The sequence below is a fragment of the Hyaena hyaena genome, unplaced genomic scaffold (assembly GCF_003009895.1).
Source record: "Hyaena hyaena isolate Hyena2069 unplaced genomic scaffold, ASM300989v1 scaffold_394, whole genome shotgun sequence".
In the NCBI taxonomy this organism is placed as follows: Eukaryota; Metazoa; Chordata; class Mammalia; order Carnivora; family Hyaenidae; genus Hyaena; species Hyaena hyaena.
Genome location: NW_024081026.1, coordinates 111,078 through 124,850, shown reverse-complemented (window position 1 = coordinate 124,850; position 13,773 = coordinate 111,078). Strand labels below are relative to the sequence as shown.

General features: G+C 42.2%; 1 protein-coding gene and 1 pseudogene across 3 annotated transcripts in view; both read left to right on the top strand.

Moving 5' to 3' along the window:
• The first annotated feature begins 1,328 nt into the window (after window positions 1-1,328).
• LOC120244815 lies at window positions 1,329-1,670 on the top strand (annotated as a pseudogene).
• Window positions 1,671-10,040: 8,370 nt separating this feature from the next.
• The window catches only part of EPSTI1 (epithelial stromal interaction 1), a 96,487-nt gene continuing 92,754 nt past the window's right edge, over window positions 10,041-13,773 (top strand). For 2 of the 3 annotated variants that reach the window (XM_039251553.1, XM_039251552.1), the window contains exon 1: window positions 12,883-13,372. In XM_039251553.1, the coding sequence (XP_039107484.1) occupies window positions 13,194-13,372 (179 nt within the window). In that variant the 5' untranslated portion in view covers window positions 12,883-13,193. Of the gene's footprint in view, window positions 10,090-12,882; window positions 13,373-13,773 lie in introns of those variants that run through there. The other variant, XM_039251554.1, reaches the window with a different exon arrangement.

Here is a 13,773-nt window from a genome sequence, read left to right as displayed (position 1 = left end):
ACCAGAAATACCCTCCTCACATCCTTCCCCAACTTCATTGATGGTAACTCTATCTTCTAAAGCTAAAAGCATACATATTACCCTTGACTCTTTTTCCACAAGTCACATCCAATCTGTTTCTGTTCATCCTACACTTAAAATCCTGTTCATTATGGAAAGAGCCTAAGTGTCCATCAACGGACGAATGGATCAAGAAGATGTGGTTTACCTATACAATGGAATACTACATGGCAATGAGAAAGAATGAAATCTGGCCATGTGGAGCAACATGGATGGACCTTGAGGGTGTTAGGCTGAGTGAAATAAGTCAGGAGGATTAGGAGGAACTTAACAGAGGACCATGGGGGAGAAGAAGGGGAGAAATGGTGGGGGAAAGGGAGAGAGGCAAACCATGAGAGACTCTTGAATGCTGAGAACAAACTGAGGACTCATGGGTGTGGGGGGGGGGGAGGGGGGTGATGGGCATGGAGGAGGGCACTTGTGGGGATGAGCACTGGGTGTTATATGGAAACCAACTTGACCATAAACTATTTGTAAAAAAAAAAATTCCTGTTCATTATACTTTTAAAATATATCAAGAATCTGGGCATTTCTCACCACCTGTACTCTGTGTGTGTGTGTGTGTGTGTGTGCGCGCGCGTGTATGTGTGCATGCACGCGCATGGTACAAGCCAACATCCTTTATCATCTGGATTATTGCAACTGCCTCTCAACTTGCTTCTCTGCTTCTACCCTTGCTTTCCTTCTGTCTATTCTCAAAATACCAGAAAGAGTGATCTTGTTAAAGCATGCTACATCATGTTACTCCCCTGCACCAAATCCTCCCAATGCTTCCCATTTCACGCACAGTAAAAGCCAAAAGCTTTACTATGACTTAACGGACCCTATATGGTCTAGCCCCATATTAGGCTTTTGTCCTCATTTCCTACTACTCTCTCCTGTTCACATCAAACTTATTTGTTGTTTATCAGACACAGTCATTCTCTCACCTCAGGGCATTTGACTGTATTCGGTTTGCTCAAGGGTGAAATTCAGATGGGTTTCAACACGGGGCACTAAGGGATGTTTATAAGCTGTGTTAGCTTTTATTGGTTGAGGCGTATGCTGCGATTGGTCACTACCTGTGTCATATTGGTTGTTAAATATTTTGAGTATCAACACGCTCTTCCTGTGCCCTTCCATCCCTGAGATCCCTACTGAGAGGTCACAAGAAGATATTCCTTGGCCACCCTATCTAAAATTTCATACAGACGCACCTTGGTCAGCTGACCTGAGGGTGCGATCGAGCCGTTCTAGGCTGCTTACCTGGGCTCAGAGTTGCCGCCGCCATGGCCAGCCCGTCGCAGGGCATCTAGCAGCTGCTGCAGGCCAAGAACTGGGCCGCCGAGAAGGTGTTGGAGGCCTGCAAGTGAAAGAACCAGAGGCTGAAGCAGGCCAAAGAAGAAGTTCAGGCTGAAATTGAACAGTACCGCCTGCAAAGAGAGAAGGAGTTCAAGGCCAAGGAAACTGCAGCTCTGGGCTCCCACGGCAGCTCAAGCACCGAGGTGGAGAAAGAGACCCAGGAGAAGATGATTGTCCAGCAGAACAGGGATGAAGTCCTGGATAACCTCTTGGCTTTTGTCTGTGACATCCGGCCAGAAATCCACAAAAACTACCGCATAACTGGATAGGGGACGACAGAGCAGCTCTCCGCACAGATTGGCGTCTTAGATGTCTTCCTGCTTATGAGGCTTTGGCAAAGCTGGAGTTACGATCTTGCGGAAAGGCATTAGATTATTTGTGTGTGTCATATAATAAGTCCCTTCACTTTTTGGAGAACAGCAGATCTAGCTTCTTTGTACAAACTTAGACCTTATCCAAAGGTCTTTCTCCTTTTGCCTCATATTTCTTAGAAATTTAAAGTGTAAATGTTGTCTGTTTCCTATGCCTTTTAGCTCAAGCAACATATATATCAATATTTTTTCTTCCTTGGGGCGCCTGGGTGGCTCAGTAGGTTAAGCATCCAACTTCGGCTCAGGTCATGATCTCACGTTTCATGGGTTCGAGCCCCACATCAGACTCTGTGCTGACAGCTAGTTCAGAGCCTGGAGCCTGCTTCAGATTCTGTGTCTTCTTCTCTCTATGATTCTCCCCTGCTCGCTCTCTCTCTCTCTCTCTCTCTCTCTCTCTCAATCTCTCTCTCTCAGAAATAAATAAAAACATTAACAAAATTTTTAAAAATACTTTTTCTTTATTAGATGTAGTAAAAAAAAAACCACTTTTTTTTTTTTTTCAAAGAAAGAAAGGAATTAAATTTACTTTCTCCCCCTATAGCTTTCTTAAAGGTCAGGGGCTTTATCTATGAAAAAGTAGTAAATAGTTATCTGTAACTTGTGCAAAACAGCAGCCAGCCTTAAACTAGTCCTTTCTGGCTAAGGGTTAGAACAATGAATACTAGTATAATTGTTTGGGCTGCTTTTACTTTCTCTTAATCAAAATTACTAGCTGATAGAATTCAAGAACTTGTTATGTGTTATTACTTGATGTACTGGTCATCATTTAAAAGTAAAGGCTTTGTCATGCATTTTCCCTCCCTCTGGTTCATCCCTTTTGATAATGCAAAGTGCACTCTGACCTAGATGTTGTGCAGAATTTCACTTCGGAAATTAGCACATGTATCACGTACACATTTGCACACGTACTTAGAAAATGTGTGTATCTCAGCAGGAAGGAAATCACTTGTGGTTTTACCCAACCTGCTAGTTTGAAAACAGCATCCAACTAGTGAGTCTGCAGTTTACCTTTTATCTACTGGGGCAGCCTTGGGCAAATTATCGAGCCCTATTTCTTTTCTACTGGGCTACGTGACACCCATAGTGCCTATTTAGGAACTTCACGCTAACTCTTAAGAGTTAAATGCTCTGTGGCTCTCTATTAGCCAAAAGTCTGGCTGCAAAATAATTTCTAGTAGATGAAAAGAGTTGAAGAACAGCATGATTTCTGGCTGCAAAATAATTTCTAGTAGATGAAAACAGTTGAAGAACAGCAGGATTTCCTTCCTTGTTCTGAAATAGTAGGAGGGAATTAGATGTCCTTTAAAGAAATGTCATTTTATATGACTCAGGATGGGTTGGTCTCAGGTTTCTGTTCTTTTTATTTTTTTTTAAGTTTTAAATGTTTTATTTATTTCTGAGAGAGAGAGAGACAGTGTGAACAGGGGAGGGTCAGAGAGAGAGGGAGACACGGAATCCGAAGCAGGCTCCAGGCTCTGAGCTGGCAGTCAGCACAGAGCCCGACGCGGGGCTCGAACCCACGGAACCGTGAGATCATGACCTAAGCGAAAGTCGGATGCTTAACCGACTAAGCCACCCAGGCGCCCCTCCTCTGTTCTTTTTTATAGTAGAATTCCTTGTATGAGTTTTCTATAGGAGCATTTCCAGTTTTCACCGTTCAAGCACTTCCATCAGGCCACCCCCCTGAAACCACATGTCAAGGTCAGCGGTTTGAGAGGTCCAGTGTTCTTCCTATGTGACCTTAAGTCCTTTTTGACAGGTCTGACTATTCCTTCCAGAACCACTTTCTTAGCTTCGTTGTGCCGTGATGTGCTACCCTGCTCCTCCTCCATCTCTTGCTAGTTCAGCTCCTCTTTTCTCATGGATTTGTTCTTGGACTTGTCGACTACACTCATTCCCTTGTTGAAACCCACCTACTTTTCATGACTTTAAATAGCATCTATGTCAAAGATGCAAATTTATATCCACCTTCTCTCTCCTGAACCCTAGAGTTGTCAAATTGCTTATTTGTTATTTTGATTTGGATCTATAATAAGCATCTCCATCTTAAAAAATATTTAAAAAAATAAAACTTCATACAAATTTTACTTCTCACTCAATTTCTGCTATAATTTTTCTCCTTGTACTTATATTACTTATCCTTTGCTGCATCATACGTTGCCCCATGCATTGCCCCAACATAGAGCAGCTTAAAAAAAAAATCAATGTGTGTTTCCCCCAACAGTTTCTGTAAGGCAGAAAGAAATTCAGGAGCAGCTTGGCTGTGTGATTCTTTCTCACGATGCACCAAGATGTCAGCTAGAGTCAGAGTCATTTTGATATGGGCTGGAGGTCACACCAGATGGTTCTCTTCAAAGTTGGAGGAAACTACTTAAGGGCAAGAATAGCAGAACACAAGAATCATTGGAGGCCACCTTGGAGGCCAGCTACCACAGTATGAGCTCTGGTCCCCACAGGTTCACATGCAAGTTATCCTCATCTCCTCCCAAGACCCCTCCCCCCAAGTCTCAGCCATTACAGCATCAGCTCAAAATCTGGTACCTTGTTATCTAAAGCAAGTCTGGTGCAGGTGGGACTCCACACATGTAATTCTTAGGTATAGCTCACCCAGTATGGTTTCTCCTGACCCAAGACCTATGAAGTAAAGGGTCAAGTTATCTGCTTCCAATATATCCCACATAAAATGGTAGGAGGTGCATGGGATAATGAGTATAGGTGTTTGTTCAAAGGGCGGAAATGGGAAGAAATTGGTATCATTGGGCTAAAGTGATTCTGAAATCCAGCAAGATAGAGATTGGCACTTCCTTGATTAGGACTCAAGGCATGAGAATAATTGTTCATGGCATTTGGCTACGCACTGTGGGCGTTAAGTTCTACCCTTTGAGTTATCTTTCCTTTTCCATGAAAAATAGCCTATGTATGCAGCTGGTAGTTTTCCCAGTCTGATCTCTGTCATTATGAGACTTTTCATTTCATTGTGAATCTGTCCCTTTCAGTCCAAACTGGTGGTGTTTCTGAAAATACAATTCTCTTTAAAAAAGTCCGAGGGGTTTTTATAAATCTCATTTTGGCTTATCCCATTGGACAAAATCCACACCTTGGCTTCTGTCTTCTTTGGGCTTCTGCCAGACTGTTAAAAGACAACATTTTTAAGCTTCTGAATGTTTTATTCTTTGACTGAATGGTTCCTTGAGATATTTATTTCCTTGGATCATTCCGATGTCTTAACAAAGGAATTAATAGCCACTCTCTCATGTTCCACTTTAACTCAGGCTTTCGTGATGGTTTTCTGATTTGATCTCTTCCTGGAGCCAGTTCTTAACGTTAGCATAGTTTGCCATTTAGAGGGGTGGAGAACTGCCCAAACCAGCAATTCCTAGCTCCTTTTTGGCTCACAACCTTTCATTTAGGTTATCTCCATCTTCCCACATTTTACTATAAGCAGCAAGAATGAATCAGGCATGATCTTTCACATTCTGCCTGGCTATCTCCATAGCTGGCTCACTCAGGTCATTAGGTACTTTGCTTCCCATATCACAGGTTACAGTGTTGCTATCTATCACCACACAATAGGGATCCCTTATAATGGTCCTATGCCTGTGCTCACATTCTCCTCAAAGTCCTTCCAGGTTCTGCCTTCTGATCAGTTCTGCAGCAAGCACCCATGTTTTCATTTTAGACTGCACCACACTTCCGGGTACTATAATCTGTAAATTGTTTCCTGCTGCATTACAATTTATCCCAAATTTGGGGCAAGAAGCGAGAATCACCAGAGGGTAGCTTGAAATCTGATTACCTCAGTATTTAACAATATCTAACATACCACATATCTTACTTGCTTTGTGAGTTGCCCATCTAGAATGAATGTAGCAGAGGGATTTTTTTTTAATGTTTATTTGTTTTTGAGAGAGAGAGAGAGCATGAGCAGGGGAAACGCAGAGAGAGGGAGACACAGAATCTGAAGCAGTCTCCAGGCTCTGAACTGTTAGCACAGAACCCAACATGGGGCTCAAACTAACAAACCACAAGATCATGACCTGAGCCAAAGTTAGATGCTTAATCTACTGAGCCATCTAGGCTCCTTAGGGCAGAGGGATTTTTGATGGGTTTATCCACTACTATATCCTTAGTGTCTGGCTTATACTATATACTCAATAAATATGTGTTAAATGACTGATGTAAGATGAGATTTCTTGGCCTCTCTTGTAACTAGGTAGAGCTATGCAACTAAATTTGACCAGTAAAATGTGAGCAAAAATGAAGAGTGCAATCTCTAAATTGTACACTTAAAGGTAAACTTGCCTTGCAATTTACCTTTCTCCCTCCTCATGGGCTGGATTATGCATTCTATGTAGAGGAAGGAAACACCTTAGAGAAGGCAGAGCAACACAATAAAAGCCTGGACCTTGGCACAATAGTACAGTAACATCATCACGGTGCAAGCCCTGGCCTGTGTGTGCTGGTGCTAGCACCGAAGAGCATATTTCTAAGCTGTTTAAACCACAGTTATTTTGAGTCTCTACTATTGCAGTTGAACCTGTAGCTTAACTAATCTAGGTTACCTGAGTGAGAGGGGCTAGAGAGAAATGCAATCATGCCTGAAAAGAGCTTGAGGAAGTAAGATAAATGACCAACTAGCACTTAAAAATGACGAGTATAAAACTCTTCATGTGTAGTATTACACTGCAGAAAATATACCACAATTTATCTATTATTTTATCTTTGCCTTATTTTGTGTATTTTTCTAGTTTTATTAAGACATAATTGATATACATTACTGCTTAAGTACAGCATATTGGTTTGATTTACAATCCATTGATTTTTGATAGATATGTAAATAATTTCTGGTTTTACTCTGATGAATCCTGCTTATGTGAAATTCTTGTACTGGATGTGGTGAACAGATGGACAGTGGAATGGCTAAATATGAAAATATTCAGCCTTAGAAGATTCCACCAATTTTCCAAAAAGGTCCTAATTTACCAGTCCTCTAGCAGAGTACGAGAATTTTAGTTTTACGTCCTCACTCATGGTAGCTTTTTCCTTTCATTTTAATAATTTTGTTGAGTGTATAGAGGTATCTCATTATAATTTTAATTTGCATTTCCGCCATGGTGGATGCAACGGAGCGCCTTTCCATGTATTTACTATTAGCTATTGGCAATCTTTTTTTTTTTTTAAGTTTATTTATTTTGAGGTGGAGGAGGGGCAGAGAGAGAGGGAGAGAGAATTCCAAGTAGGCTCTGTGCTGTCAGCACGGAGCCCAATGTGAGCTTGAACCCATGAACCCCAAGATCATGACCTGAGCCGAAACCAAGTGTCGGAGGCTTAACCTACTGAGCCACCCAGGCACAGCTGTGAATTTAAATAGTATTGATCACTGTATTTATTGAGGCTACTATGTTGGCTACATGGCACTAAGCACATTATACTTATCTAATGTGTATAACAACCATCTTCAGTGGGTCTATAACTCATTTCCATTTTATAGTTGAAGAAATGGAAGCCCTGAGATGTTTAGTGGCTCACTCAAAGTCTCTTGTGTTATAAGTAGTGGAGCCAAGATCTAAATACAGACCGATCTGACAAAGCCTGAAGTGTGCATGACAAACCCTTGGTGAATAACATGGGAATCACTCCCTTTCTTCAGACTGCATGTAACTTCATTATTGTAACCATTTTCATCACCCTCCCTTTGTCAGAGATTGTTTTACTGGAACCCAAAAAGAGGAGCCATATTGTTGGTTGGCTGCTGAGGACTATTCAAGAAAGTCTTGAACTCTAACTCCTATGGTTTGCCTGGGGGGATTCCAATCCTAAATCACACTCTTGGAAGCCTACATGGCCAAGGGAATTTCTAATATGACTCCTTTCTACAAGTCAAGTCAAATAGGAGAATGCTAAGTTTTATCCATAGAAATGGAACTCTTGTTGGCTTCCAGGAAATATTAGGAGTGGAGCACTGTCCCAAAATGTCTATGGTGTGCTCAGTGTCTTCTAGTCATGCCAACGGGGACTTGGGTGGGGACTGTACTCCTGTGCCAGGCATTTATATATTGGTAGGTAAAACTATATACTGCTTTATTTCTATTCTGAAAGGGATTTCAAGATAAAACACACTGAGGATATAGCTCTATAATGTTTTAGCAATTGAAAGCTGGGAGCTGGTGGAACTAAAGTTAAGAACTCTTTGAGGACAAATTTAAGTATTATTAGAAAACATATATAAAGTGCTAGCATTGACAGCTCAGAAAAAGCCACAACACAATCTTCCATTTATATGGCATCAAGGTGCAATTTACGAACCATTCTCACATATGTTATCTCATTTGGCCCTCACAAACCCCTGATGGTAGATTGGACAGCTGGCCTTATTATGATTAATATTTCCATCTTACAAATGCAACCAAAGCTCAGAGTTTCAGTGTTTGCCTGAGGTCACAAAATTCTTAAATGGCTCTGCCAGGTCTCAAGTTCAGGTCTTTGGGCTCCTTGCCCCTACACCACACTCTGTTACATACCTGGCTATACTTACAAAGGATGTGAATACCCACAGAGTTGGCTAAGAGTTAAAACATCAGAACAGTCAGGAATTCCCTAAGAGAAGGCATTTTTGGAAAAGGCATAGTGGTGGGGTTTTAAATGGGTAGTGCTGTGGAAAGTTTCGGTTTGATTCAGTATAGCTAAAGAAACTCTTCAGGGGAATTTCTCTCCCATGCCAATGACAAAGTCTTCAGAACTTTCCCCAGTTAAGGGAAATTTCTTTCATCCCTGATGCCAGCAGAGGTCTTGTGACAGCTTCTATGCAGTGTTACAACTCAGAGATGGCAGCCATTATGCTTTCCTCAGCTATGAATTTGTAAACAAAGAAATCTTCTTCCAGAACATTGCAAATATTATTAAAAGCACATTTCGCCTCATTTCCCCAAGTGACAGTATTCATTGTCATCAGAAAAAGAGAGCAAACAAATATATATCTTTCCATTTCTATACTCTGAAGCTCACTGTTTTAACACTATTAAAGAAAAGGAATTCTGACCCAAATTTAGCATGTTTTCTATTCATGAAAATTTGACAAATTGTACAAAGCACTGTCATTGTAAAGATTATTTGACCACATAATTATAGGGATGAATGTTGGAGTGCAATGGTTTTTATTAATGTTGATTCTGATAGGTTTACAGACTTTGACATAACCGTTTTGGAAAATAATACAGAGTTGCTTGTTGGGAAATTATAACAAATGAAAAGCATTCCAAATTCTGGATTTTGTCAAAAGATATATATTGTCATAATCATCTTCCAAAATGTAGAAAGCTATATGTGGACTCAGAAGACCTAAATTCAAGTTCTGGTTCTACCTCTAAGTTGTCACACAACACCTCAAGTCACCTGACTTCTCTAAGTTTCTGTTTCATCCTGTCTAAAATGAGATGACTTTTTTTAAAATAATTTTTTAACATTTATTTATTATTGAGAAACAGAGAGACAGAGCATGAACAGGGGAAGGGCAGAGAGAAGCAGAAACACAGAATTGGAAGCAGGCTCCAGGCTCTGAGTTGTCAGCACAGAGCCCGACATGGAGCTTGAACCCACAAACTGCGAAATCATGACCTGAGCTGAAGTCGGATGCTTAACCGACTGAGCCACCCAGGTGCCCCTAAAATGAGATGATCTTAAACATGGGGTTAGCATATTAGGGTTCTGTCTGTTCCCCACTATAGCTCCTGGGTCTGATGGAGCGAGTGGTCTGTGCCTATTATTTAATAAATACTTATTACCTGAACTTAAGGTGACTTATAATTTCGCATTCCATGATTTATGGCACAAATTTAAAGAATTTCTAAAGAATATGAAGTTGCCACAGATACACTCACACACTCACACACACACACACACACACACACACACACACTTCAAATGAGGAGTGCCTAGTAAAGTAGTCACTGATTCACATAGATCCTTTGTTGGAAGAGAGAAATCAAATCTTTAAGATAACTGTTGTTCTCAATCTACTGGATTAATCTAACTTTTCACTGCAGAATCAAATTTAAGGAAGCATAACTTTTTGGAATATTTAGAAACTAAGATTTTCTTTTTCTTTCTTTCTTTCTTTTCTTTTCTTTTCTTTTCTTTTCTTTTCTTTTCTTTTTTAGTAGGCTTCATGCCCAACACAGAGCTCAGTATAGGGCTTGAACTTAAGACCTTGAAATCAAGACCGGAGCTGAGATCAAGAGTTCGATGCTTAACCAACTGCACCACCCAGGTACCCACAGAAACTAAGATTTTCATTGAGACATTTTATGACAAGAAACAGGTGAGAATCCATGTCTCTATTTATTCACACTAATGAGAGAGTAATTGAAGGCAACTAATTTAAAAATCAGATATATATCTTCATTTATTTCCTTGGAAGATAAAAGACATACTTGGATATGTTAGCATTAGCCCAAATTGATGAAGCATCTTTTTGATTTCATCTTATCTTTAATCTTATCCTAGCACATTGGGCTAAAATTGCTCATTGTAGCCCTGAGTTGCCATTTCCTATCAATGTCTCATTTCACAATGTTTTCCTTTGTATATCCTTTCAAATCCTCTTTTTCTTTCCACTCAGCTTCCCTCTTCCCCAACCAAAAAATCTTTTGCTTAGATTAAGCGCCTTTACGTAAGGAATGAATAAATGATTATTTCCCGGAGGCAGTTACATTTTAAAAGAAAGCCATTTCCTAAAGGAATCTCTAATTGGCCAAATTTCAGGCAATTTAACAATCTCGCTAGATTTCAGGTATTCCCCTGTCCCTTAAAATATACAGGTAATTGTCTAGTACAATGGGTCCTTGAACTTTCAAAGCCACAGAGCTCTTACTCAAACAAAATCTGGTAACAATCCAGTACACAGAAGAGATAAGGGCTGAGGCAGAAGTGGGCGTGGGGGTGGGGAATCTTCTCCACTCTAGCTATTTCTCTCCACTAACCATTGCTGCAGAGGCACGCATCTCTGAGCAACCCTGGTAAAAGGCCAGCCCACATCATCACACAAATACACACAAGTACACACAAGGTGAGAGAATATGTGATAGGCAAGTAGATAACCCACTGTCAAGTATCATAAAGGAGCCTATCATGTCTATTGCAATAATCATATTCACATTTTTTAACAATTTAAGAATGTAGCAAAATGAGAAATGAACAGAACAAAAAATTTAGATTTTGCCTATTATCCTCTATTTCTATCTCTTGAAACTTGAGTGTGCTACATGGCTGGATTTTAAAATAAATATGGTCAACCAAGTGTGTTCCTTGAAGTCAGCATTACTAGTAATAGTTCTGTTAGAAGAACTGATTTTCCCTTATTCAAACTTTGAATTGAATCCAATCACCAAAACAACTGCTTTCTCCTATGAAACGGAAGTTCCAGGGGTATTTTCCCAGCAGACGACATTTTGATCACTCACAGGAAGGTCACTCAGGTCCACTCTTTGGGGGACTCCGGAACTATCTTTCTCACCTGCAGGCACCTGCAACCCACCAGTTGCTTTCACCCCTGCCAGAAACCGGTCCCTCCTCTTGGTTAATGATGAATGGTTCTGCCTTCTACCTATACACAAGGCTAAAGCCTTATAATTACCATCAGATTGCGACCACTAAGTTACCGGGTCTCTAAGCGAGGCATGTTACATAGATCAGGATCTTTCAACCTCAGCACTATTGACTTTTTGGGCAGGATGATTCTCTGTCCTGGGAGGCTGCCCCAGTTCAGTACAGTATATTTAGCAGAATCCCTGGCCTCTACCCACTATGCCAGTAGCCATACCCCCAACCCTTTTCTAAGCTTCATAATAAAAAATGTCTCCAGGCATAGTCAAATGTCTGCTGGAGGCACAATTCCACCTGAGAAGCACTGATGTGGATGGTCTCTTTATTCCTCACAGTACCCCACAAGGTACATATTGTAACTTCATTCCACATAATGAAGATCAGGAAACTGGGCCTCTAGGGAATTGACTTGTCCTTGGTCATGGGGCGGGTGTGTGGCAGAGTTGGGTATCAGAGTACTGAACAAATTGTCTCTTCATCTGACTCCCCACTTGCTACCTCTGGAGCTCAGGTCCCCTCTGCATCTAGGCGTTTTCTTTTCTTTTTTTTTTTTTTAACCAACTATGTTAACCTTTAATTTGAAATGTCTTGGTTTTGTCCCCTCCTTCCTATTTCCCATGCGATTGCCTTAGCTCAGACTTCCTACCTAGATTATAACAACTAGGCTTTGAATTTCTCTCTCAGATTTCAGCCTCTTCCTTTTTCAATCTCCCTTTCACACTGCTGACAGAACTTTCTAAAACATATTATTACATAACAACCCTATGGAAAAAGCTTCTGTGCTTCCACATTGCCCACAGCAGGGCTCTCAAAAGGTGGTCCCAAGACCAGCACTACAGGTATCTCCAGAAAACTTGTTAGGAATGCAAATCCTTGGGCAAACTGAGGGGTAGGCGGCAACAATTCTCCAGGCAGCCTTGCTAAGTAATTGATCAAACATTCAAGAAGTATTGATTTCATACCTGGTCTGTGCAAGACATTGTGCAATGATTCAGCTATAGAATGGGGATTTTTTTCCCCTTCAAATTTGGACGTCTAAGACTCATCTGTAGGTCTGGGGAGGGGGTGAGTCTCAGCATCCATATTTTAAAGAGCTCTCAGATGATTCTGACGTGTATTGAGTGGATCATGACTGTCATAATGCTGGCTATACAAAAATGAGGGAAATCTCTTCTCTCCCATGACCTGCATCATAGGAGATACGTAAACAAATGCTAATGCTGCCAGAGTACTGGTGAAATAACAAGACCTTGCTTCCCCTCTTTTGAGCTTTCTTTGGCTTCTGATTTCACATTTTCTTTAACCCCAAAAGTATTTGTGCAACAACCAAACAGCAGTCATTACTAATGCAAAATTTTGTTTAGATGTATTCATTCACCTAATGTCTGGCGTTCGAAGGTTAATTTATTGTTCACAGTCTCTTATTTCCAGCAGTCCTCAAATTAGGGGTTACCTATTTCACTGTCCCTAAAGTATCTTTGAGGATTCTAGTCGCCTTTTAACTACCTCCTCACAAGGTGTCCGTGGTTGATTTCGGTTCTCTTTCTTGTCCTCTAAGGTGGTTGTGAGACCTTAGGGCACCGCGGGTAGTGGCGGGGCGGCGGCAGATGTCACCTGGGCTAAGGTCAGAGGGCGCCCCAGCGGAGCCTGAATGGGGAAGTCCTCTGGGGCGGGCGCGGCTGCCGTCTGCAGCGGGAAATCGAAACTCAAGCTGTTAAAACCGCCGCCCCTGCCCTTCCGAATCGCCATCTCGAGACTCCCGAGGCCTCCCAGCCCGCGTCCCTCCCGCAGCGGCGGCCGGGGACCCGCGGACTCAGAGCTATGTTCGCCCGCACTCGGGTGGTGGGCTCCGGGCTCGGCGCCTCCCCCGCCCCCCGCCCGGCCCGGGACCCCCCAGGGCAGCACCCGGAGCCCGGCCAGCTGCAAGGTCCCACAGCGGGTTTGGAGGCGGCCCCCCAGAGCTCTTCGCGGGAGAGCCCGGGGCTCGCCGGCCAGCGGCGGTGAGTATACAACCTGGCCTGGGGGCGGGAGCCCGGACCTCAGACAAACTCACAAGCACTTTTCTTGATCACTGGAGTTTGAAACCACGGAGGCCCAGCAACAGGGGTTCTGAGAGAATGCAGGCTCATTTGCCTGCACGAAAGCTTTCAGGAATTATTACCTTATAAATTGAGTGTGCCAGTCTGCGGTTCTTTCCTAAATATCTGAGCTCCGGTTCCTTTCGAGAACAGTGCTTCTCGGATTCTTGCGACTGGCCACAGGATTGAAAAGACGTGTGTAGGAACGCCTGGGTGGCTTAGCCGGTTGTGCGTCCGACTTTCGCTTGGGTCATGATCTCGCGGTTCGTGGGTTCGAGCCCCGCGTCGGGCTCTGTGCTGACTGCCAGCTCAGAGCCTGGAGC